At 34.1% G+C, this 26,373-nt stretch overlaps 1 protein-coding gene and 1 long non-coding RNA gene across 51 annotated transcripts in view; one reads left to right on the top strand and one right to left on the bottom strand.

Moving 5' to 3' along the window:
- The window catches only part of sorbs2b (sorbin and SH3 domain containing 2b), a 102,246-nt gene that overhangs the window by 27,093 nt on the left and 48,780 nt on the right, over positions 1-26,373 (top strand). For 28 of the 50 annotated variants that reach the window (XM_073921967.1, XM_073921960.1, XM_073921950.1 and 25 more), the window contains exons 3-4: positions 19,036-19,089; positions 23,299-23,394. In XM_073921967.1, the coding sequence (XP_073778068.1) occupies positions 19,036-19,089; positions 23,299-23,394 (150 nt within the window). The remainder of the gene's footprint in view (positions 1-19,035; positions 19,090-23,298; positions 23,395-26,373) is intronic. The other 22 variants (XM_073921970.1, XM_073921962.1, XM_073921955.1 and 19 more) reach the window with 1 other exon arrangement.
- Positions 14,054-16,000, bottom strand: LOC141377534 (uncharacterized). The gene is made up of 2 exons (XR_012389795.1): positions 14,597-16,000; positions 14,054-14,495 (listed from the first exon to the last, which is right to left on the bottom strand). It is a non-coding gene; the product is annotated as an uncharacterized lncRNA (long non-coding RNA).

The raw sequence follows: 26,373 nt of genomic DNA, 5'->3' as shown, positions 1-26,373 counted from the left end.
ATTAACATTAACTAAATCAACCTTATTGTAAATTGTAATCATTTTCCCAAATATACATATACTGTACAGCATATGACATACACAGTATATCTGTAGAATGCATGTTCATGTATGGCAAAAGGATGTTTATCCTTGTATTTATAAAAATACATATTATATGTAAATATATACTCTCCCATTCACACACTGTGGCCAATGTTTATCAAGGTAACCTACTATATTGCATGTTTTGGGGAAAAAAAACAGAGCATTCTGAGGAAACAAACACAGCAAGAACGTGCAAACTCCATGAATTAAATGTTCATTGCCATTACACAGTAGAACTAAGATCATACTTACCACAAAATGTACCTAATAGTAAAGAAACAAGTGACACTCAAGTGGCAGTTCAGTCCTGAGGATTTTGTTTTGTTTGTTTTGAAGCTCTTCCACTTTGAAATTTAAGGCTTTACCATCACTAAAAACATTATGCTTTTTGGGTTAAGTTAAATATTCTTGCTTTCGGTTTTATTATTTTTCTTGTTTTGAGAAAAGGCACACTTAATATTTGTATCTTACATGCCTATAAAATCATTATATTGACGAGTAAATATTGTTCTCCTCATGTTTGTACTTTAGCCAAATTATATCTCAAGCAACCACCAAATTACAAATATGTGCTGTTTATATTAACTATTAAAACTACAAATATGACAATATATGTTTACACACACTAACTATTTAAGTATTTAAAATAGGAGTATGTACATATATGGTCACATATATTAACTCATTCATTCATTTTCCTTCGACTTTATACCTTTTTATCAGGGGTCGTCACAGAGGACTGAACAGCCTAACTGCTAAACTATTAGAACAAAAAAAAATATATATATGCATATATGTTCACATATGCTAATTATCATTTATATGTCCATATATTACCATATATCAGATTTCCGAACAGATGGTTAACAATAATGCTCAGGCTGACTGTGGTGTTTAAAACTACCATCCAAACTAAGACTCATAAGACCAGGCAACCCCAAACGTCTAATAGTCCAATTTTGCTGAGCATGTGTGAACTATGTGTGTGTTGTAACCTCGGTTTTTCTGTTCCCCCTGTTCTAAACCTTGGTTGTATCAATTGTTTATTTGTCTTATAGTAGTGTTTCCTTTCTATCAACTCAAAAATAAAGATGTTTGTGAATGAAAATCCCAGTAGGTCTACAATTTCTGAAGAACTTAAACTAGCATTCATGGCACCAACAAACATGCGACATTTGTCACTTAAATCATCTTTCTTCATCATTCTAATGCTTGTTCGAACTTCAGTTTATTGGTTTGACCACATAAACATGCCTAAATTGCTGCTATGGGATGGAATTATTAGATGTGTATGTTAATGAGCAGCTAAAGAGGTAATAGAGCAGCCAGTAGTACCTAATAAAGCATCCAGAAGTTGTTTATCATCACCAAATTATATTAAAATATTGAAATTATATAAAAATATAGTCAACTCCAGCACTCTAAATAACACATCAAAACCTGTTGAATAGGGTAGCTTGACTCTTTAATCCCTCCAGATCTTCTCAGAAATGTTTTGTGAGCCAATTAATTGTGTGCTAAATCGTTTTGGGTCGTTTGAAGAGTTTCGAAATCATACCGAAGATTTTCTTGCAGAATGAAAAAAGCTGCCAAGGCACACCGAACCTCTCTTTGATATCAGTTGGCTGTTTAAATGGGATTGTTTTGAATGATGTCTTTGGGATTTGCTAGCGTACACATGCCGCTATCATGTCAGAGGACTAGTGGACTTAGCAGTCTGTCACTTTGGGTGCCCTCCAGAGGTTAAACACCCAATTACCAGATGGATCTTCCAGCCCAGGGGAGTGCTTCTGTCAAGAGGAATGGGTCCAGCTGGTTTCGTAAATGTCAGCCCATTTAGATATTTGTCAGATTGCGTCTAGTAGAAGGTGCTGGCATGCTGAGTGCAGGCTGCTTATCTTGGCTCTCAGGTTGTGTCCCTGTTTCATTCGCTGTCCATTTTGTATACATTGTTTGACTCTCTAAAAGCTTTTGCCTCTTCAGACACAACACAGTGCTTCTTAAAAGTTAATTTTTAGTTTCAGAAGTTTTCAGCTGCTGTTTTGAAATTATTTCACCAGGATATGTCTAATCTTGTGCGTGCTTTGTCAGACTAAACATTCAGATCAAGTTGAAGACTCCATAGATGGCAACTCTACCAAAAAAGGAAAGATGCCAGTGTTTAGGATGTTTTCTGGGAGGTCTGACAAAACGCATGTACTCTAAGGAGGAGGTTATTCTTGTCTATATCATTCATTATGTGCCTGGATAATATCTTCAGCACATTGTTGGTGATTTTTGTGGTTAAAAGAATGGATACTAGGACTCTGGTAATGAATGTAATTTGTTATGTATATAAATTAAAATTGTAATGCTGATTGGCACAAAATGTAAAGAAGTTCTACAACTATTGAGTTACTATTTTATTATATATAATTATATATACAAATAAGCATTAGCTATATATACATTGTAATTAAACATGTATCATATTTAATTTTATTGTATATTTTTAGGTTTAGAAATTCTTATATATTACTTATATATGATATGTTTACAGTTAACTTATTCATTATTAGAGAATTTATTGGGTTTATAAATGATAAAAACCCACTATCCAGTGTTTCAATTTCCCCAAAATTATTTTAGCCTTGCACACAAGAGCAAAACGGAATAGAAAAGAGAAAGAGAGAAAGAGAGAAATTGTATATTTATAATTAATTAATATAGCAGTCATCCTTTCTATAATCATATGTTTTAATACTAAATTCAACGGATGATCAATGTTTTGGCATTGGCAAAGTTTGCAAGTTCTCTCTGTGTTAGTGTGGGTTTACTCCAGGTGCTCCTGTTTCCCCTATAGTTCAAAGACATGTGCTATAGGTGAATTGAAGTGTGTGTGTGTGTGTGTGTGTGTGTGTGTGTGTGTGTGTGTGTATGAATGAGTCTGAATGGGTGTTTCCCAGCACTGGGTTGTGACTGGAAATGCATCCGCTGTGTGAAACATGCTGGAATAGTTGGCGGTTCATTCTGCTGTGGCAACCTCTGAAATAAAGACTAAGCTGAAGGAAAATGAATGGATGAATAATCAATGTTTAATCAAAGTTTAGCTTTTCCAATGTTTGACAACAGATATTTAGCTTATATTACATTAATATAAATCTAATTTACACAATGTGATGGAGCGTTTGATTTTATTCAATAAACAAATCAATGTTTACTCAAAGTTTAGTTTTTCAATATTGGAGAACAGATTTTTAGCTTATATTACAGTAAAATAAATACAATGTACACAATGTGGTGCAACATCCGATTAAAAATCTTCCTAGCAAATAAGACATTAGTATTTCAGTGTCAATAAACATGCAATTTTTCTGTAACTCCCACCAGAATTACTGTATAGGAGTGCAGTATAATAAATAGAGTTGTGTCAGCATTATATTATTGCATTGTACACAAATCAGTGGGATGATTAGACTCATTTTCTATTTTATGTTAAATGTATTCTGTGCAAAATCTTATCTTCATTTAGTAATTTTGAAGTATTTATAATGTTTAAGCTCCTGTAAAGGCTGTGTGATGATCAAGAATGGAATAATGTGGACAGAATCCTGACATAGAAATAGAATTAGCTGCATAACATGAAGTGTCAAGAATTTAGCCAATTTTAGATTATTAGTAGAACTGTAAAGTTAATCAGATCATAATATGGAATATTGTCTGTGAGCATTTAAACATAACAAAGACTGTTCTGTTTTTCTATGTGAATAAAATTCATGATTATGTTTGCTACAAACTTATCAGCATGATATTTGCAGGGTTTGCAGTTGTAAGGATATGAACTTATAAACTTCATTTCCAGATATACTCAGTCACTTTTTTACCATTTAATTTTAGAAAAAAACAATAGCAAACTCATTCACACACAGAAACGCACAGCGACTTTAGGATCCAGAAAAAAAATCAAAAATATTTCATAAAAAGAAGAAAATGCCACTAAATTTGCTGTGTAAATGTATTAAAATAATATACAGTATGATGCAATTATTACATTTTGACATGAAAATTTAATACCATCATGTTTTTAAAGCCAAAATATGATTTACACAGGTTTACAGCAAAAATATGAATGTATTTTTTTTTAGCTCTTTTTAATTTACATAATACATTTTTATCTCCCCATGCAAATGCTTTTGGTCGAGTTTACGATTTGCATTGCATCTGGAATTTATCCTTTTAGAAAGTCTTTTGTCCCCAAACTGTTTTATCTGGGATTTTTTACCATCAGCCTAAGCTTATCTTCTAGACATGCTTCAAATTCCATGAAGTAGAAAAGTGACTACTGTAGCTAAATATGAATCTCTTAAACTCTGAACCCTCAGTGTGTCTGCTCAAGATTGTTTTGCTGTGGCTTTCGATCTCCAGCTGTTCGAATGTTAAGTGTCTGACTATCCAGTGTGTCGAGCGCACGATTCTCCACGACACCTGCTGATTCCACCAGCTGGATCACAGCAGAGACACTCCACTTTTGGCAGATGTCCCGATATCTCATTGACTTGTGTAACTGAGGACAATATCTAACCTCTTAAACTCACATTAATGCCACTGAACCATATTTTGGCCCAAACATACTAATTCACAAGGGGCTTTTTTAATTCAATCCTTTCTCTTGTGGGAAGATCATGTGCTATGCACTTTGCACAGTCATTTAACCCCAGTGGGAAACATGTAGACTTGCAGTCCCCGTCCAGGAATGGCCTGTGCCATATTTGGATTGTGACCCACTCAAAGTTGCATGAACCAAGCAGCATAAGGCTCGAAAATAGCAGTTGGTTAAGTATGTTGTGCTCCACTCTGGTCCATTACTCTAAACTAAATTTGGAGCAGTTATCAAGATGGTTAGAGGTTTTGATGTACAGCACTGACTTGCTTTGTATGTGTGTTCATTCCCCTTATATATCAATGCAGTTGACTGTATTCTAAACTTTTGAGTTTAGTGTATATTTGTCAGATTAAATTTATTTTTTAAGACAATTTCTGTATTTGGATTCACTGGATTACAGAAACAATTGAATATTTAATATTTCCCAGGAAAATGATAAGGTTTGTTGAACACCATATAAATTGATCAAAAGTAGCAGTAAATTCTTTTGATTTACTGTTAAAATGCAGATAATAGATATTTACACAGTTTGCACAAATATTATACACAGTATATTCCAACCCAGACTCATTCTGAAAATGTATTCCCGGCCAATCGACCGACCCACCCTCCACCTTCCCTAAACCCAACCAATTTTTACCAATTGACCCGCCCGCCCGCTTACTTCCCTAAATCCACCCAACAGTTTACAAAAGCCATCCAGAAAAAGAAAAGCCCTCGTCTGATTTTTACCACGTTTTCGGATTTCACCACATTCTCACCCTGTTATTCACTCGTTCGTTTTATTTTTTGCATTCTATTTTTGTCTTACCTGATTTCTGGAACCGCTCTTCCCCGGACTCTTACTCGGTCATCGTCATCATCGTCTTGGTCAAGTCCTCTCTGCGTCTCAAATCCGCCATCATACACCACAAGCTAACTGGACAAACTGGTTGCGGCAGGATAGCCCTCCACATGTAGGTAAGCGGTCATCCAGTAAGCGCATAAAGGAACGGTGTAGTACCGCCCCCTAGCATTTGCTTAAAAAATTAAATGCAGTAGTATGTATCTCCGGCTACATAATTTGCTAGCTTCAGACACGTCCGCAGGACTAGGTTTTCAGAATGAGCCTGTTTTGGCATAATCAGTGCTTAATTTGTAAATATATAATTTCCTGAACAAAACCAGGAAATACAACTTATCGTCACCGACGTCCTTCTCACAATTTCAGTTTTCCCAGAACATGGCGTTACTAAGCGGTTAGAGCAGGAAAAAAGTATTAAATTCCTGAATAATCTTTAATTATTTTGTGTAACGTTTTATGTCAACCATGGGTAAAACAAACAAACAAACAAACAAACAAACAAACAAACAAACAAACAAGCACAAGTTTGTTATTAGCTTAGATTTACATTAGACAAACACAATCTCCTTATCTGCTTTGCATGCTTTTTTAAAAAAATCATATATCGTATCTATGGAGCCCCTAAAGAGACATTGAAAAAAAGAAAACTTTCTTGTGCGCACCACAACATCAAATTATGTTTTATTTTCACAAGTATAGACTATTAGATAGACTTTTCCAAATACAACATTTTTGATAATTGGTCTATGTAGTGCATAGATTTGTGCAAAGCATAATTTGTTGAGGTATGAATGCAAATAATTATGATTTAATTGACAACAATGGATGGTGTTAAAGTTGTTAAAAACTGGGAGATCTACTGTAACATATTATACAAACATTGTAGCAGCAGTTGACTGGTTTCTTTTATATTTCTCATAAAATGTGCAGCCATGATCTAAACAGCTATGTTTTTTTTTTTTTGAGATATGCTAAGGTACTGTATAAGTGGTACATTGGCTAAAGGTGTATGCCAGTTTTCCAGTAGCTGGATTAATAGTTGCAAAGCTACTGCCATTTCCATGGTCTTGTTGTCCTTTTATTACACCGTCAAATAGCCAAAGTTCTAATTTCCAAACCTTTCCAATGTATACTCATATAGAGCTTATTTGTGTACAGAGTTTGGTGATGCCCCAATGAAAACGTGATTAAAAATGTAAATAATTAAGTATGTATTCAGACTCCAGAGAATTAATCTATTCTAGTTTGGTTGTGAATGGTGAAAAATCTTAGACTAGTTCCCAATATAATATTGTCTTAGATTTTAATGTTATAACACGTTTATATATGTTAAATATACTAAATCAGAAACTTTTTTTTATTTTTCTAATATTTCACTGCTTTTATTGTGCTGTTTATTACTGTCAATAAGTGAAGCTTCAAACATAATGTATACATATATACAGTTGAAGAATTATCAGCCCCCCTTTGAATTTTTTTTCATTTTGTAAATATTTCCTAAATGATGTTTAGCAGAGCAAGGACATTTTCACAGTGATAATATTTCTTCTTCTGAAGAAAGTTTTATTTGTTTTATTTCAGCTAAATAAAAGCAGTTTTTAATTTTTTATAAACCGTTTTATGGTCAAAATGATTAGCCCCTTTAAGCTATTTTTTTCTATTGTCTACAGAACAAACCATTGCTATACAATAACTTGCCTAATTACCCTAACTTGAAAATATCTAGTAAAATATTATTTACTGTCATCATGGCAAAGATAAAATAAATCAGTTATTAGTAATGAGTAATTAAAACTATTATGTTTAGAAATGTGTTGAAAAAAATCTTCTCTTCCTTAAACAAAAATAATAATAATAATAATGAACAGAGGGGCTAATAATTCTGACTTCAACTGTTATAACTATATATAACTGATATATATATTCAAGTACTTCGCAGCCATGTTGTATTAGAGGCTAGATTTGGCAATGAAATTATATGGCTAAAACACATGGAAGCAATTTAAACCAATTATTTGAGGCTTTAGAAAATATGTGTTGGACTTGATACATCAAACAGAAACGCAGCAGCAAACATGTACAGTTCCCAACTTAATGTAATCGTGATTCAGAAGTTACCATTTAGGAAAACACAGAGTTTGTTGTGCCCTGACTCATATAAATAGCCTGTTTGGAAGTCCCTGATGAAGAGCAAGCAATTCTTCCTATTTTGGCAAATGTAAGTCGCTCATCCAGCACATATTAGCGTCTTACTTTGGGGATTTGAGAGAGCTCATTACTCGGATGTTATGTTTTTATGGTCAGGAAAGGCAGGAGCTGCATTGTAATCATTAAATTGTTCTTCTGAGGACATCTATTTTGAAGACATGCATAATAGAACCTCCAGAAGGTAGGATACTATGCATCAGCACAATCTATATAGCTTTCAAATGGAACTCAATTACTGTTATCGCATTATTCGCACTCAAGTGTCTAGAACAGAAAATGTGTGCGTTCTGCTGAATAATCTATTTAGAAATTTACTTATAACTTTCTGTATATTTAAAACTTAAAGTACAATCACTAAAAAAAGACCAACTTAATTTTTTAAAGAACTGATTTTTGTTTTCTTAAAAAAAATACCACGCATCTAGTTTTAATGCACCACATCATGCTTATTTTAATGCACCACACACCTGTTTTAAAGCACCACTCAGCTTAGGCATACATACATGTGCATATAGTAAACCATGAATACTGTTTTTGATTTATCCATCTATGTTATTCTACAGACAAAACTGTTAGTTTTCAAAAGATTTAAGGAAACAATTTTCCAAAAGAATTGAAAACTGTCATTATTTACATCTCTCTAAATGACAAACCATATGAAATCATTCAAATAACTGATTACTTTTCTCTTTAAAAATACCATGCATCTTGTTTTTAATGCACCACATGCGCCATCTCAGCTTACATGCATACATGTACATATAGTAAACCATGAATAGGAAGAGGACGGAAGGGAATTAATAAATGAATAATTTAATTTATTAAACTGCATGTGTTGGGTATATCATTATTATAATCACTGTCATTATCTCATTTAGTTTTTTTTTGCTTCAGATTTTTTTCTTTATTAAGTGTATAGGACAGTATTTCAGACAGGAAGCAAAGTTGGAGAGAGTGAGAATAGGGATGGAAATGTCATTGAGTCGTTATTCGAACTCGGGACACCCTGGAGTGCTACTGCACCATATGTCAGCGCTCTAACCACTAGGCTATTGTGCTGACTCTCTCGATTAGGGAAGCAGACAACAGAGGTGTGGATTTAAATGCAGGAATTATTAGGGGAATGGTCGGGCAAGCTAGGGTTCACACAGGGGCAAACAGATGAATACAGCCAATCCAGAGTCGTGGTTATTAAACAGGCGAATGGTCAGTACAGGCAGCAAGCACCGTAAACAAATAAAACTTAAAGAGTTCACATTTAGCTGATGATTGAATATAAAGTGTGTTTGGCATGCTGTCCTGGGAGAGAGGCCTGAGCTCATAAGATCCTCGAGCCCGGGGCTCCCTCCCGTTTGCAAGGCGAGAGGGGAGTTTGAGCTCAGGTAGATTTCGAGAACTCCCCTGCTGTAGTAGCTAATGAACAGATAGTGATTGCTCTTAGGAGATAACTATTTACTAGGTGCATGTCTGGGCGACGCAGTAGCGCAGTAGGTAGTGCTGTCGCCTCATAGCAAGAAGGTCGCTGGTTCGAGCCTCGGCTGGGTCATTTGGCATTTGTGTGGGGTCGCATGTTTTCCCTGCGTTCGTGTGGGTTTCCTCCGGGTGCTCTAGTTTCCCTTACAGTCTAAAGATAATTGGGTAGGCTAAATTGTCCATAGTGTTTGAGTATGAATTACTGTTTCCCAGAGATGGGTTGCAACTGGAAGGGCATCCATTGCGTAAAACGTGTAAGTTGGCTGTTCATTCCGTTGTGGCGACCCCAGATTAATAAAAGGACTAAACTCCACACAGAAACTTCAGTTGGCTTAGTAAGGACTAGAACCAGTGACGTTCTTGCTGTGAGACAACAGTGCTAACCACTGGGCCACCATGTCATCCGTCTAGGAAAGGAGGAGGAGTTGGGGTGGAAGGGGGGATTCTTGAAAACAAAGATGGCTATTATATGGAACTTAGGACTTTTATAGTGGCTGATTGGTCTGTTCATAAATTGATGAATCAGTGAATCATACATTGGATAATGCAGGACCAGCCACAAGCAATCATGAGCACGGGATCCTCTCGAAATTCGTTTATAAATAAACTTCACAAAGCGAGGGTAAACACGGCAAGGCAATGTAAAGGAAATGCGTCACAATGTTCACAGTAAAGATAAACAAAGACTTGTAACCAGTCCGTAACAATCCTCTGGCTGTGTGCGTGATCTATGAAAACTTGAACAGGTGCGTGTAAGCGGTGCATGATGGCATATGTAGTCCAAATTATGGCTAATTTCGAGTTTACCAACAATCTGCAGCCTCTAGATTGCTGGTGATTTTAACAATAATATGAGTGAGAAGTATTTTAATAAAACCAGTATTATTATGATTTTCGTTGCTCTTATAACACAATTACTTTCCTTTTTTTCTTAATTTTTATTCTATTGATGTTTATTTGTTCAGCGTTTGCCATATGTTGTATGTTTTATGTTGTGTTCACCATAGATTGTATGTTTTTGCATTGCTATAAAAAAAAAACTTCCTCTGTACATTTCCATATGATTGCAGCATGTCAAATGTATGTGCCTAAGTATATGTGTAAATCTAAATAATTTTTGTATAGTGCATATCAGTGTGCATAAAACTGCTTTGAAGACAGCTTATTACTGTTTATAAAAGCTTCTACTCTTCTGGCTTTCGAATGTTGAATTATTCATTTTAAATAAACAGACTAATAAACATTAAGACTGAATCCATTAGCTCATGCCCACTAACTAAAACTGCCAGTGCTGTTTTTATTTTTCTCCATCTTGGCACTTGTAGTTGATTGATATGGTTTCATCTCTAACCTTCCTGGTAAAAGGCTGAAGTGAAAATGGCCAGCGCCCAGTCCTTAGGCAGAAATCTGACTATAAATACGCTACCAAAACAGAACAGCATGATCACCAAGACAGCATGCACAGACAAACAGTACCAGTGTGTGTTTATTCATTTAGAAAGCTTGTTTTGAAAAACAGCATGAAAACAAAACTGACTACATTTAATGTCTATGCTGTTACTGTCTATGATTCTTCCATCTATTTTATTATTCCAAAAGCTTTAAGAAAATAAATAATTTCTTACTGTCATTTAATTAATATAGTTTCTTCTAATGGTTTTTAACCCAGTTCATGTAAAAGAATGCTAACTTCTTTCCCCCTGAACACAAATGTTGATCATTTAATCAATGTCATGTTTGAAGAGGTAAACAAGGCAGTAGTACATTGTGACTTGGAAACAGAATATTAAGTAGGGGGAGGGGCTTTCTGTTTGAGCATCATTTCATCCTAGCAAACTAACGATAAGAGGGGAATTATTAGGAATATTGCATCTGAAGATGTCAAACTCACTTAGAAATGGTCAGACTTTGATTTTGCTTGGCAACTTTTTTTTTTCAGGGTTTCCTCTGGGTCTTAAAATGTCTTAAATTTCAAAGCCTAAATTTTAGGCCTTGAAAAGTTTTAAAGTCACTGACATATTGTGCTGTAGGTCTTAAATCGTTTTAAGCAGGTCTTAATTTTGCTTTGTCCAAGTAAGGCTCAATTTGGGCCGATTATCATTCAATGAGCACAACAATACATCTCAATAAAGCCTTATTTTTCTTATTTAAGTTTTTATTTTTGCAATGAGATACAGTTCACAACAGCTGTTTAGATTAAATTCCATAATCCCTAACCATTAAAATAACATCCTAACCCTGCAAAAGTCTAAAAGTTCATTCTTAATGGTCTTAAAAGGCTTTTAAAAAGTTATAAATTTGACTTGATGAAACCTGCAGAAACCCTGGATTAACTTATACGGATTAATTGTTCACCTGAAAAAAAACAAATAACAAAATTAACAGTAATGCTTAATGAAGTGAACCAGTTGTGTGACAATAGAAAGTTCATTCACTTGACTGATCATTTTTTGAATACTGTCAATTGTCAACTGTGAATATTGTCATTGGTTTTGGTGAAGAATGACTTGATATTTCAGCAACTTTACAGTTGTGGCAGCTGCCATTCATTTCCTGTGGCGCATCACATTTTAGTAGATGGCATGTATTTATGTGTTTATTTAGATGCCCTTTTATTCACTACCACTATTGAATCTTAATTTTAATCAGTCAATCAAAAAAAAAAAAAAAACATTAAAATAAAACAACAGAAACAATTACCAAAACCAATAAAGGAAACCATTTTAATGAATAGACACCAATACCACAACCAAACAAAGACAAATTCACATTAAACCATAGTTATAGAAACAAAACTATAAAACATATAATTTGAAATGTGTTCAAAACATTAAAAGTAGAGTGTTCTCCATCTACATTACTGTACATTCACAAAATATGCAATTATACAATTTTGTGTGGATAATCAGTTTACAAATATTTTCTCAAATAATGATTCAGCCGAATATTCATAGTAATATTTATTCTTTTTTTTTTCAATTAAGAAACAGAATTTATATGAAAGTAAACCAACTTATCATGACTGAAGTTTAATAATAAATGTTACATTTTAGGTATATTTTATATATTTTAATGATTTTTATAAATTAAATGATTATATATTTATATTATAATTGATTTTATAAAAGTTGTTATAGCAGATATTGTGTTATATTTCTCATTTCACTTTTTATTACGCCAAAATAAGGTTTGTAAAGCTATACAATTAGAGGTATCTGTATTTTTTGTCCTCACTGATTTGAGAAAGGCATATTTGGCACTACTTAAGGATCTGAGTTTTATGCAAATATATGTTGTGCAATCATTAAAAAAAAAAAAAAAAAAAAAAAACATAACATTAGAACATGCTTAAGTAAAAATTGACCAAACCTGATTTCACCAAAACCCTCACTAGCCAACTGTGGTGGCAAATTTCATCATGATCAACATATTTCAAAGAATTAGTGTTTCCTGATTCCAAAGTTCTATAGTGAGTGGTGTAGATATTACTTTTTTGTAGTTTCTATTCACCACTTTAGAAGTTTTCACCATTATGATGGCTACTGCTTCTAATTCAAACTCAGAAATGTGAAAAGTCACCATATGACTTTTTAAAAATATTTTTATGGGGTTTTCTTTTATTTGGATAAGATAGTGGAGAACAGACAGGAAAGCATTGGAAGCAGAGAGAGGGGAAGGATGTGTATTCGACCTTAAGTGGGAAATTGAACTCAGGTCATCCGGAGCACCATGGTGCTATATGTTGGCTTACTTAACCACTAGGCTATTGGAGCTGACCACCATGACATTTCCATGCCCTTAAACATGACACTGAGTAAAAACTGTGATTGGTTACTCTACATATCAATCAAACAGTCTCTGGTCAGTCATTGATCAATAAAACTTCAAGAACTACAAGAAAAAACCCAAACTAGACTCAAACACAAACTAGAAGTCACACAATCTTGATCACAAAATCACATCTATCATACAACAGTTCCCAAAGAGTTTACTGTCTTCATAAATCAGAGGTCAGATCTCCCTTTAAATTCCTCTTAAACTCCCTTTAAATGTAGGATGCTACAATACTATAGTTACAATAATAATAAAATAACTTAAGATTACAATCCCAAAAATTGTGCACTCAACTAATATGTCAGGAAAAAAATATTTAATTATAAAAAAGCAATAAAGGTAAATAGTCAATAGGGGTGTAACAATATATCGTGGTACAATTTATTGCAATACAAAAATGTCACAATATGCATTGTGGCGTTATGACAAATGTTTTGCGATATGACATCCGTTTTCTCTTATTGGTTGAGCTACATTCCACCTGCTGTCACATGCATTCAGATTGCTTGAACTAGCAGCAGTAGCAGGCCAATATGAATGCAGCTGAAATAAAGGATGTCTCGTCCTCTTATAAGTTCAGCATCTGACAACATTTTGTTTTTCCAGTTACTGAAGATGACGGTAACAAGAAAACAGACAATAACAAACTGCGTGTAAACACTGTAAAAAAATAATGCTGCCATACAAAGCTGTGAACACTACGAATAGGATGTGCCATTTAAGCCATCACCACAGCACCAAAATGCAATCGAGTGTCTGCCAAAACTAAAGAAATAACAAGATGCAAAGGAGGATTTATGGCAAGAGACATGATACCATTTGGATTTTGCAAATTGAATATAAATAAAATATCATGATGCATATTGTATTGTGAACATCAAATCGTGATACACATCATATTGTGAGCTGAGTGTATTGTTACACCCCTAATAGTCAAGAGAAACATTACAAATTAGATTACAATATTTTGTGGAACATTTAAAGTATTATCTTTCTATTCCTAATGATGTTTGATGACCAAACGCTTATTTTAATAAATATAACTGTTTAATAAAACAAACAAACAAAAAAAGATCATCTATTCACCTTATTCTCCGCCGTCGAGCGAGCGCTGCCATCTGAATCTTTTTGGCTCGAGACTTCCGGTCTCATTCACTTCCATTCATTTTTTGACGTTTAAAACTGCTCGTTACGCTGCTTGATGTTGCAATTGGATATTTTCTTCTTATATTATTCTACTTGGTCTGTATAGTCAGGCAAACATTTGTTTGTAGAGCAAATAGTTTGACCATTTTCTGCCGTTTATTATTCCTAGTCATTTCTCCCATAGGCAACTGAATCGGAAGTTCTAAGACAATCGCGAAAACAGGCGCACTTCCGCATTTTAGAATAAGGTCAATAGCAGGCCTGTCCAATTTCGGTCCTGGAGGGCTGGTGTCCTGCAAAGTTTGGTTCCAACCCCAACCAGACACACCTGGTTGTGGTTGGAACCAAACTTTGCTGGACACCAGCCCTCCAGGTCAATCTCCTACTAGGCTTTCTAGAAACATTCTTGCAGGTGTGTTGAGGCAAGTTGGAGCTAAAATATGCTGGACACTGGCCCTCCTGGACCGAGTTTGGACACCCCTGATCTACTGTATATTCACTGAGAAATGGATAAAAATATTCATTTCCAAAAGAGGCTGTGCACTGTATGTCACATTATGAAAGTTTTAAAATAATCTGAAAAGTAAAAGATGCTGAACATTGTGTGACAAATTAGCATTTAAATATCCCTATGTTAATTATTCTGATATGCATATTTAATCTACTTTTGAATTAATTTTCAGCCTAAGCCGGTGTTAAGTAGCTTTCATGTCTACTTCTTGTCCTCTTGGAGCGATTTCACGGTGGAACTATTTATTTGACGAGCACATTGAAATATTGATGGCTATGGATGGAAATGAACAGGGCCCGTTGGCCGGCCATGGCATTTCCCCAGACAGAGCGCTTGCTAATGTCCCGAAAGATAAATAAATGACCAGTGTGAGTCCCGTTCATGAATATAAATGCAGAGCTATGTCTATTTCTCAGGCGAGTGTCCAGCTCCCTTCCCCTCCAGCTGTTCTGTCGCCACAAGTCTGTACCCTTGAAATCCAATATCATAATCTTTTCCTCATTTACTGCTGACAGGTCATTACAACCTGTGATTTACCCAAGTCCAGTGGTGTCGCAGGCAAAAGTGTCCCCCTCCCCAGGTTTTGAACCAGATTTATTGGCTTGTGGTGTATGAAGATTTATTTTGAGGATGACCTGCGGGTCTGTTTTTAATGAGACACTGCGTGGGGCAATCCTGTTTGGCTCAATGTTTTATTAAGGGCTGAAGGTGAATATTTATTATTGTGCTTTACATTTTATTTTGTATAATAACTTGTATTATGCAATGCTTGCAATGCTATTTTTCATCAATATTTAGAACTAACAAATAGGCATGGGATGGTATAAGACTCTGAGGGTATGATAACCTTGGAAAAAAATATTATGGTATCACAGTATTGTGATTATTGCTCTAAAATATGCTCTTTTTAAATGTCTTGGATTAAATTTCTATTGAACACAAACTATTTTATTTTAAGAAACATTTAAAGTATTTTGGAGCAGTAAACATGTCGGACTAAATAATTAAGATTAGTGTTTGATGTCATAAACACAGATTTTACATCTTGCAAAGGTATCTTTGGATCTCTTTCTTATCTTTGGATCTAAAGTAAAACCACTGCTCTGTTCAGTTCTACAGCATGCTGGATGTTGGTTTAGAAGTGATTAGTTTCTCAAATGTTTGTTGAATCATGAGCTAATCAGTTACTTCTGATGTACAGGGTCCTTTTCTAATGGAGATACTGTTGCCCGAAACAACTAAATAAAATACTCCTAAAAAAAAAAAAAAAAAAAAAAAACAACTTACATACACCTTAAAACGGTATGACAAAAAATTTTGGAAAATTAACTGTCCAAATCACGATAAACCATAAAAACTGGATATAGTCTCATGCCTACTTACAAATGTCATTTTTAGAACTGTTATATATATATATTATTATATTGTTATATATATATATATTTTTTTTTTTTTTTCAGTGGAATAATACAATGTAGGTAGAATGTTGACATTACTCTTATTTATATTTTTGAAAAAATAAAGCAATGTATCAACATAAAAATGACAAGACTTGTAAATCTTCTGAAGTCATGCAGCAGCATTATGAGGTTGTTATAAGTATTGTTGTAGTAGTTTTTGTTAAAATAGATTTGTTGAAGCTGCAGTAAAATAAATGAAAATGAAAAAGAAAATAGTTTAAAGCTCAATAGAAAAGTATAAAACAATCATCCAAATCATAATCATAAGTTATGTTTTAGCTTACTAAGGTTGTTATGAGATAAACTAGTTTTGTTTATTGAAATAAATCTGCAATAAAATAGATATTAAATTTAAACTTAACATGAAAACAATTCCTTTGCAGCCAATTTACAAATGCACAAAATTTCTAAATTAAAACCAACATTTACATAGAAACTATAATCAAGAAACTAAAAAAATATATATATTTTTCAACAATACATTTTGTTACAAGGATATTTTTCTTTGTTTGAAGTACCTTTGAAGTTTTCCTAAGACAGATAACACCTAATTACACTGCAAAATAAAATCTTGCTGCCTTACTGATTTAAGTAGAATCACATGAACTATTCTATTTGTCTCAACTTACATGTATCAAACTGACTAAAATTTTTGGCTCTATTTTAACAGTCTAGGTGCAAAGTCTAATGCGAGTGGTGCAAAAGCATCAAGTGCGTGTCTGAATCCACTTTTGCTATTTTAAGGACAGAAAACTGCTGTTTGTGCTGCGGTCCATGCTCTAATAGGGTTGTGCTTATCCTCTTAATGAGTAATGGGTGTGTGTTGTAAGCATAACATGCATTTAACCAATCAGAGTCTCACCTCACATTCGTAGTTGCGTCACACCATGGCGTATTTGCTATTTACATGGCAGACTTTGTAAGTGGAAAAACGGAATCGAAAAAACGAATGCTTCACTAGTGAGAAAACTGTTAAACAGATCATCTGTGCGAGGAGAAAGAATGAGCCATTCCATTCGGCCTCTTTACTTTCTCTTTACTTTTACTCTTCGCCTCTTTACTTTCATGGAGTAAGAAAACAGTGTTGTACACACTCCACTGAAGATTACACTTTTAATTTAGTTTATTTAGCGCAAAGATTTGTTTCAAAACTATTTCTAAATTCAGTTCTTATTTCCAGCAAATTAAATGAAGAGTAATAATGAAGTGTGGACAAAAGACTAGAGTTATATCCAAACAAATGTCCCATTCTTATGTTCCATACGGTAATGCATACGTCTCCAAAACCCTAGAGGTGGACAAATCTAAACTTGTTTTTATTAAAGCAAATATAAATACACATATAATAAATAATACTACTTATAATACCATGATAATTAAATTGCAAATTGTCATGAATAAACTGAAAAAAGCATGAAGAACACATGAAGGTATTCTTTTTTATATTTATGTAGAAAATGATATTTTTGTAATATTCTAATCCTTTTTTTTTATATAAAAATATTTCTTTACTGCTGTACATCCGGTGTGTATTGAGTGTTTGAACCTGCAAAGACACATAACTAACACACTCTGCTCTGGACTTTAGACCAGCTTTTACTTGGTCAATAGTGTGGTCTATTTTAGTTTATCAATATAGCAATGCACCAACAATGCGCCTTAACACACCTCCTTTATAGACCAGAACACCCATGAGTCCACAAAGTGGCGCAAATGTATTTGCTATTTAAACATGGCGCGAAACATGAAAATTAGGGTTGCACTGGCCTGAAAATAGCCACAAATCACGCCAAACACGTCCTGTGCCTTATTGCGCCGAGTGTATGATAGGGCCCATTAAGTTGAAGATTTGATCATTTAAATATTTTATTTGAAACCTGATTAATGTATACTAACTTGTATGTTAAATAACTTATATCGTTCTAGTCATAAGTTTTTGTCATGTCGTTTTTTTGCAGTGATACAAACCCACTTTATAACCAGAATGAAACAAAGAAAACTTTGGAAGGACATAAAGCTCAGTCAACGATGACAGAAATTCCACTTATCCCTTTTAAAATGTAACCAAACACAAAGGTTTAGAATAGCAAATTTGTACGTCTCCCGCATGTCGTGACCCCCGAACGCATTGCATACCACCATCAAAGGCTGGTCTCAGGTGAAGTTCATTTTGCGGTCTGAGCGACGGGTGGTCTGTGTGTGTGTGTGTATGTGACAAGTGGCACACGGCCTGCCAAAAGCTCAACATGCGTCCTGCACATGAGCACACACATATTTACCTCCTCCCAATGATGAGTGAAGTCATCCAATAATGTGATTAAATGACACAGTTCCTATCATAGACCATACCCTAAAATATTCAGCCCGTGCTAAAATAAGTCAGATATTTTCAGAGTGCGGTCACACGGGCTGTTAATCCATCACTGAGAAAGAAAAAAAAAAGTGTAGTAATCTAGGTCAAACTCAACAGGGGTTTAATTAGTTACAATGCTAAGTGCTCAAAGAGTTTGTTAAGCGCTAACACACCAAAAGTGGTCATGCGTAAGATGGGCGAATGCGTGTGGATATGTGTGTGTGTGTGTGTGTGTGTGTATGGTGTGTATTTTGATACCGTGCTGCGTGTTTCTGAGCTGAAACGCCATGGCTTGGATCACCTTTCACTTCAGGGCCTCATATCCTAAGAGGGATGTTAACTAGCCGCATTAGACTCTTGCTAGCGCTGCTAAACCAGGCTATACCTGCACTCATGCATGCTGTGTGTAAGGATAAATCAATGTTTTACTTGCGCATGAATGCGGCTTGCTGACTGATTTTTACTGATGTCGTTTAGGACTGTGTGATATCAAGACACTGCAAGAAGGAGAGATCTTCAATATGAACACAGGTAAGAGCTAATCCTTTTCTTTTTTTCTGGACTGTATGGTTGAAATCTTGGAATAATAAAATGTTAGTTGTACTTTGGCTAAAAAATAAGGTGATTTTTAGATTTTTTTGATAGTTTTTTTTTTTTTTTTTTTTTTAGTCATTGTGTTGTTGTAACATGATGTATGCCAATCATTACCTACAATAATATACTGTTCACAACTTTCTGAAAAAGAGGTAAAATCTACTGCACTTGTTTTTCACAAGTTTTTGCATTCAGATTTTGTTAAATGTAAACTTGTTATATGGATTTAAGTAAAATTTGCTTAACTAAGTTACCTAAAAGTACTTTGTATCAAGTATATTACTCTCTCTTTTTTGCTTTACTAACAATGAGAAAAAAAAAACATTTAAGAATTTAAGTGCATTTACTCATTGTTACTCTTTATAAGACAACATATTTACCACACATTAGAGAAATTTAACATAATTGGCCATTTTGAGTAGAAAATGAACTCCAGATTTAGTTACTGCACTTGACAACTGTAGCGATGATAAAACATTTTAATTACAACTTAACAACAGCAAAAATGCCACAGCGCATTGTGGGGACATCATTATTAGAACGTTTAAAAGGACTTTATACATTTTATTACTCTCAAAGGATCATAGTAAATCATTGTTTGCATTTATTTGATCAAAAATAACAAAATATTATTATTGTATTATATAAAAATACATTGTCCTTCAGAAATCATTTAAATAAAATCCCAATTGCATGCATTTGTGTTACATATTTATTTATTATATTATATATTATTTATTTATTTTACTTTAATTTTGTTATTATTATAATTTTTTTTGATAAATAGAATATTCAAAAGAACTTTTATTTGAAATAGAAATGCTTAGCATGTACAAGTCAACTTGGTCACACTTAATTTTGATGGTCTGTTTGTTGAAACGTTGCATCCACATGCCAACTAATTCTCATTAAATTATAAGTAGACTGTTTGTTTGGGAATAGGGTTGGGGTTAGGGTTAGTGTAAGTTGACATGTACTTGCAAAGGTTCTTATAGTCAGTTATATGTCTGTTGAAGGAGCAGTATCAACAGATATTAAGCAGACAGTCTACTAATACTCAAATGGACCATCAAAATAAAGTGTTACCATCAATTAAAAGCATTCTTGCTGATACAAAACATTTCATAGATAGCTAATATTGAATACTGATGTTTTATATACCGTACACAAGCTCAATGGGGCCAACTTTATTAGTATTTTTGACTTGCTTTTGTGTTCTCGACAACAACAGACAAAAAAGACCTTTAGATAACTCAGATCGCTATTACTTTTATGGAATATTTGGATTAAATGAAACTCACAATTTTTGTGTCTGCTTAAAATAATTTACAAAATTTATTTTACATAAATAAAAAGCATATTTAATTAAATGTAAACTTTAATGCATAAAATAACACTGGAGAAAATGTCAACATATCGGTAAGAAAATACTGTTTTTCTATGCATAATTCCACAAAGCAGATACGCAGTGAAACATTAAACCTGCACTTTTTGTTTCCTTTTTTATTGGAAAAGTGTAATTAAAAGAATATGATTTATATTAATTTTCATATTTATTAAGAATATGATTTAAGTTTTTAAGTAGTTATTTTACTAGTATTTGCTCAATTATTTAATGCCCCACTCCGTTAAACACTCCATTTGACATGCCTTATGAGATTGGAAGAAGTTTAAAAACATCTTGCTTGCAAATGGGTAAAACCTAGTGGTTCAAAATGACATTTCAGCTTCTATAAATCATTATAAAAAGTCATTATATGCTAGTCATTTTTATTGCTCAACCCTTTTGGGATCTGCCCTATTTACATAATAAATGCACATTCAGTAATGTAATTTAATTATATATTTGAATTATTAAACTGACTAATTGTCTACTGTCTGAAAGATAAAGAAGTGCATTTGGCTCAGCAAGAACACAAACAAGATGGAATTCACTGGCCGCCAGCCATAACAATGTCTACAACCAAGTAAACAATTTACACAATATTGACTCTAATCAAATGTTATGAGGCAGAAAGGAGTGAAATGTGCCTCTCCTTCTGGAGTTGTTTATGTCGGGCTGGGCATGTGATTTTGTATTCATCTCAGGGATTCTGAGAAATGCTGTGCAGGGGGTGTTATTTCTTGGCTGACTTTCTTTAAGAACTCTGTCTTTTTAGATTCTAACAAAGACTCTGGCGCTCAAACTACATTTTTGACATCCAGAGGTAAAGCAGGCAGGAAAGAGGAAACCTGTCAGGCTACTGTACATCCGGCATTGCCAACACACACACACCCCCTGCCAATTTAAACCATGTAGTCTGTGGTTATGAACACAGTTTTGGGTTCTGCTCCAATGTTGAATGTCAGGATTTCTTAGAAAAGACCTTGAGGTTAATACACAGTCTAATAGAAGGTGTATATGTGTATGACAATATATTTTATTTCTATTCTGAGCAGAGTTGATAATTTGCGATAAACTATATGGTACTGTTTTAAAACTATATTTAGAAGTAATCTTATTTTCATTAAAATCAGCTATACTGTATTTTTTGTTTTCTATTATTATTTTTATTATTATTATTATGCACTACCTGACAATAGTCTTGCCGTCAATCCCAGTTGTAAGAGCAACAAATAATAACTTGACATCTAGTTGATCATTTGGAAAAGTGGCAGAAGGTAGATCTTTCCACTGAATCATCAATTGAATTTGGCATAGGGCATGTGAGAGATCTGCTGAGTGGATGGCAACGTCAACAGCCTGAGGTATCAAGACATTTGTGCTGCCCATTACATTACAAACCACAGGAGAGGACAAATTCTTCAGCAGGATAGCACTCCTTCTCATACTTCAGCCTTCATATCAAAGTTCCTGAAATCAAAGAAGATCAATGTGCTCCAGGATTGGCCAGCCCAGTCACCAGATATGAACATTATTGAGTAAAGTAGAGTCGTTGAAGATAAATCTAATTAATTTTGATGAATATTAGGAGTCCTGCAAAAATGATGAAGTTGTTTGAGTCATTGCAGAGATGAATGGAGGCCCTGGTTTAAGTCCTAGGGAGTCATACACAATATATATATATTTTTTATATTCTATACTGTACATTATTTCTGTTAAGTGACAAGACTTTTGTCTTAGCAAAGTCAGATCTTACTGTCCTAATTAAATAATTACAAATCAAGACATGATCATATTTTATTAAGTGTTTAGTCAATATAGAGGCCATTGCTTTTTACAAGCTACTTCTGATACCAAATGATCAATTAGAAGTCGAGTTATTATTTGTTGTTCCTAAAACTTGGATAGGCAACAAGACTTTTGTCAGGTAGTGTATATCCCTCTTCAAATTCAAAGTAATTACTATAGTTCTTTAAAGTCACATTTTCTGAATTCAAATCCAGAGCTCAAAACATAGTATAAGTGTTGTAAAAATAGCTTGCTTTAATTTAATACATCCTTGCAAATTAATCAATTAATCAACAAATCAATCAATAAACTAATCAATCAATACAAAAGTAAACAAACAACAAATAAATATAAATAAATACATATGCTGACTACACAGTACTGTAGGGAATCTATGATTTATTTTATTTTATTTTTGTTTTGTCAAAGTGTTAAAGACTAAAAGAATAGTCATAAGATATGCTGTAATTTAGTGGTGGAGATTTTTATTTATCCTCAGTCTTAAATATTTCATCTGCCAGCGGTTTTTATTTGTTAGTGAAGTCTATAGTGAGAGCACAAATGATTGGAAAACTAAATGGAAAAGGAGTCATGGAAAAATAAAATAAATTCACCATAGGTCAAAAGGTGTGGGAAGCCGAAGCACCAGAGATCCACCCATTTGGCATATCTAAGCATGTACATCACACACACACACACACACGCACACGCACGCGCACACACACACACACACACACACACACACACACACACACACACACACACACACACACACACACACACACACACACACACACACACACACACACACACAGCCACAAAAAACTATTTTGGCACATGGAATGTTTCTGTATATTGTTTCTAAAGACATATTTTGCATTGCCCAGCTTGCATGTGAGTTACAGTTTTCTTGCCATGCAGCAGTGCTGATGCATGTGCATTTGTGTTTGCATGTGCTACTGCGCTTTTCACAGACAGTGGAGGACAAATCCGCAAATGTGCCACGCTTTCACTCACTTTAACCCCCATGAAGAGAATCCAGAGCTCGCCAAACCTATACTCACTCACAGGTATCAGACACACTCAGAGAGAGTCAGAGACCAGACTGCATTAAAGTGCCCTATTATGCTTTTTCATGTAGTGTGTAATGCAGCCGTTTTGAGAATGTAAAGTGTATGCAAAGTTTCTAAGATTAAGGTGGACAATCAATGGCGTAACTGTGTGCTAAGATAAAAAGAACCGATCCTGAACTGCCTGAAACAAGTCGTTAACTTCATTTGCTGCTATTTACTGTACATACTGTTATACCGGTCTATGGTCTTTTCATTGGCTGCTGAAAAAACACTGTACAGTGGTTGTAACTGAGACCTGAAATAGTTTGTTTTGAGAACACAGCAAAAACACAGCAAATTGTATTTTTTATTTGATTTTGAAATTGAATTGTTAAATTTAATACATAGATACTAGCATGAGAAATGTGTTTGAATTACCTATTAAAATCAATAGGTATTATAAAAAAGTTGAATCAAGTTATCAAATCTCATTAATCTTTTCTTCACTGTATAACTTAAACATTCTGATTAAAGAGCAACGAATGAATCTCTCATTTAGATTTTTGATTTGATTACATTAAATAACAGAGGTGTCACTTTAGAAATGCATATTTGTAATGAACTAATTTGATTGTTTTCCTAACATTTTATGCTCATTTAAGACAAAATTTGTTGTATTTAAAAGAAAACCCACCAAGATAGACATTTTTTGATGTTTTTATTATTATGTGTATATGTCTGTTCAAACACACAGCCAAAACCCAGAGTTTTCTCCTTTGCTCCGCTTCAAATCGGGTGTACAAAATCTTTTTAGAAAACAGCGTCTGTCTGTTTTGAGGATTGCAGAGGGGAAATTTCACATGCAAAGGAAAGGAAGGGAATTCTGCAATTTTTATATATATTTCAAAGTGTTTTCATGTGTAATTAAAATTAAAATACAGAACAGATTCACATTTAAGAGCAAGGAGCATCTCCTGGTGGTTCGACGATATGGGTTGCATATAGGGAGGATCGGCTGTTTAATGTCTATTGCTACCCTTCATAGAAAGATTGAAAAATACAGGAGAAATATGGGAAATAGGTGTGTGTGTGTGTGTGTGTGTGTGTGTGTGTATTAACTCTAATGCTAGAAGCAACAACAAACCATTTGAGTAGCTATATGCAGTAGTTGTTTGGACTTAAATCGTTTGATTAACTGAACTCATACCGATTTAATAACTGAACTTAAAATGTTTAGTTATAAATACTCCTAATGTTTTCAATGATATGATATTAACACAAATAATATATGTGTATATGACTCATTATATATTATATATTTTATAGATGTATGTTTACAGCACTCAAATCATTTTGTTTCATAACCTTAATGGTTTCGCCCCAAACAATTTCCTCAAACAGTTTGAATTAACTTAACTTTTTGGGTTTTACAGTGTAGGTGCCATCTGAAAATTTTAAGATGAGCATTTTTCTCAGATTCTTATGTTTATGTTTGATTATTTCACTTTAAAGGCAATACGAGTAAATTATTTTTTGCCATAAAAGTTAAATTACAGAACCTACACACAGGAGCCTGAGGGAAATGATCACTTAGAAGAAAACTAGATGGCACTTAGAGGTTATTGCATCTGAAGTCTTCATTTGTTTTCCTCCTATGGAATACTATAAAGATTATAAGTCTTAAGTCTTAAAATTGCTTTTAACATTGATTTAAGAAAGTTATATTAAAAGACAAAATATTTTGTTTCGTGCTTGACATATTCTGTACATTTTATTACTAATAAACTGTACAATATATTAAATTTGGTCCTACAAATCTTAATTCATAAATTTTTTTACAGAAAGAAAACCAAGATATTTTGCAAAAAAAGTCCCCTCTCCCAATGTGATTTCCAGGGGGATTGGTAAATCCAGATAAATTATTATGGTTTCAGTCACTGGTTGACCATAATAAATAAGGACAAGGCACTCTAAAAGGAGGGGGTTTGGGCAAACAAATCAATGAAACTTTAAATGACACTGCTAAGATAGAGTTGATGTCGCAATACATATTATAAATAAAAAACATCAAAATGTTTGTAGATCTTGTATGGATGTAAACCTACAGTACAGTGTAGTTAGGAGACTTTACATCAAATTAAGGAACTTTTAAATAGCATAAAGGGGCACTTTAGCAGAATAATGCATGCATCTTTTCAAACAAGTGGTTCCTATTCATGTTTGTTTGTCTGTATGTCAGTGGAGCATTATTCACTCTGATCTGAAGACACTGCTGCGGCTATTAAATGTGACGGTGTGTTTACTCAGACACCGCAAGCAAGAATTTGTCTTTACTGCACTCAACGTCACTCATTCCACATCTGTGTTTAGTCCTGCTGCATCTAAACCTCTTTTTTCCTCTCTTGTGCTCACCATCCCATACTTGTTCTTGCAGCTCCTTAAGGAATGTTTGAGAACGGCAGCTCTTTTTTCCTTTGCTTAAAGGGAAAAAGCAGCTCACAGTGGCCAGATTGTTGCCATAGTTGTGCACTTCCATGGTAACAATTGTATACTTGAGGCTTTTTTTCCCTTCGTCTCCTCCGGCACAGTTTCCTCTGAGGGCGACCCTTTTTGTTTGGGCAGCCTAATGGACAATGACCTCACACACACATATTCTCCATTGTTTCATTAGACTGCAGCCGGCAGAATGAGCTAACTGAACAAACACATCCCATTCACAATGCGGTTGGTCATTTAGCACTGTGCTTAATGAGAAAGGGCTGTTATGTTAAATTATAGCTAAAATAAATAAACATAGATTTGGTTTTTTGTCAAGTGTTTATATAGGTGTGTTGAAAAAAAAAAAGTCTTCAATTGGATTTTAGAAGTGGTGATTGACTGCCAGATAGTATTCCCCCGACCCCCCCCCCCCACCCCCCCCCCACCCCCCCCCCCCCCCACCCCCCCCCCCCACCCCCCCCAAAAAAAGAGATTTTGCTCTCATCCAAGATGTAGATG

The sequence above is a fragment of the Danio rerio genome, chromosome 14 (genome assembly GCF_049306965.1).
Source record: "Danio rerio strain Tuebingen ecotype United States chromosome 14, GRCz12tu, whole genome shotgun sequence".
NCBI classification, from domain to species: Eukaryota; Metazoa; Chordata; class Actinopteri; order Cypriniformes; family Danionidae; genus Danio; species Danio rerio.
This window is presented reverse-complemented; position numbering and strand designations above follow the sequence as displayed.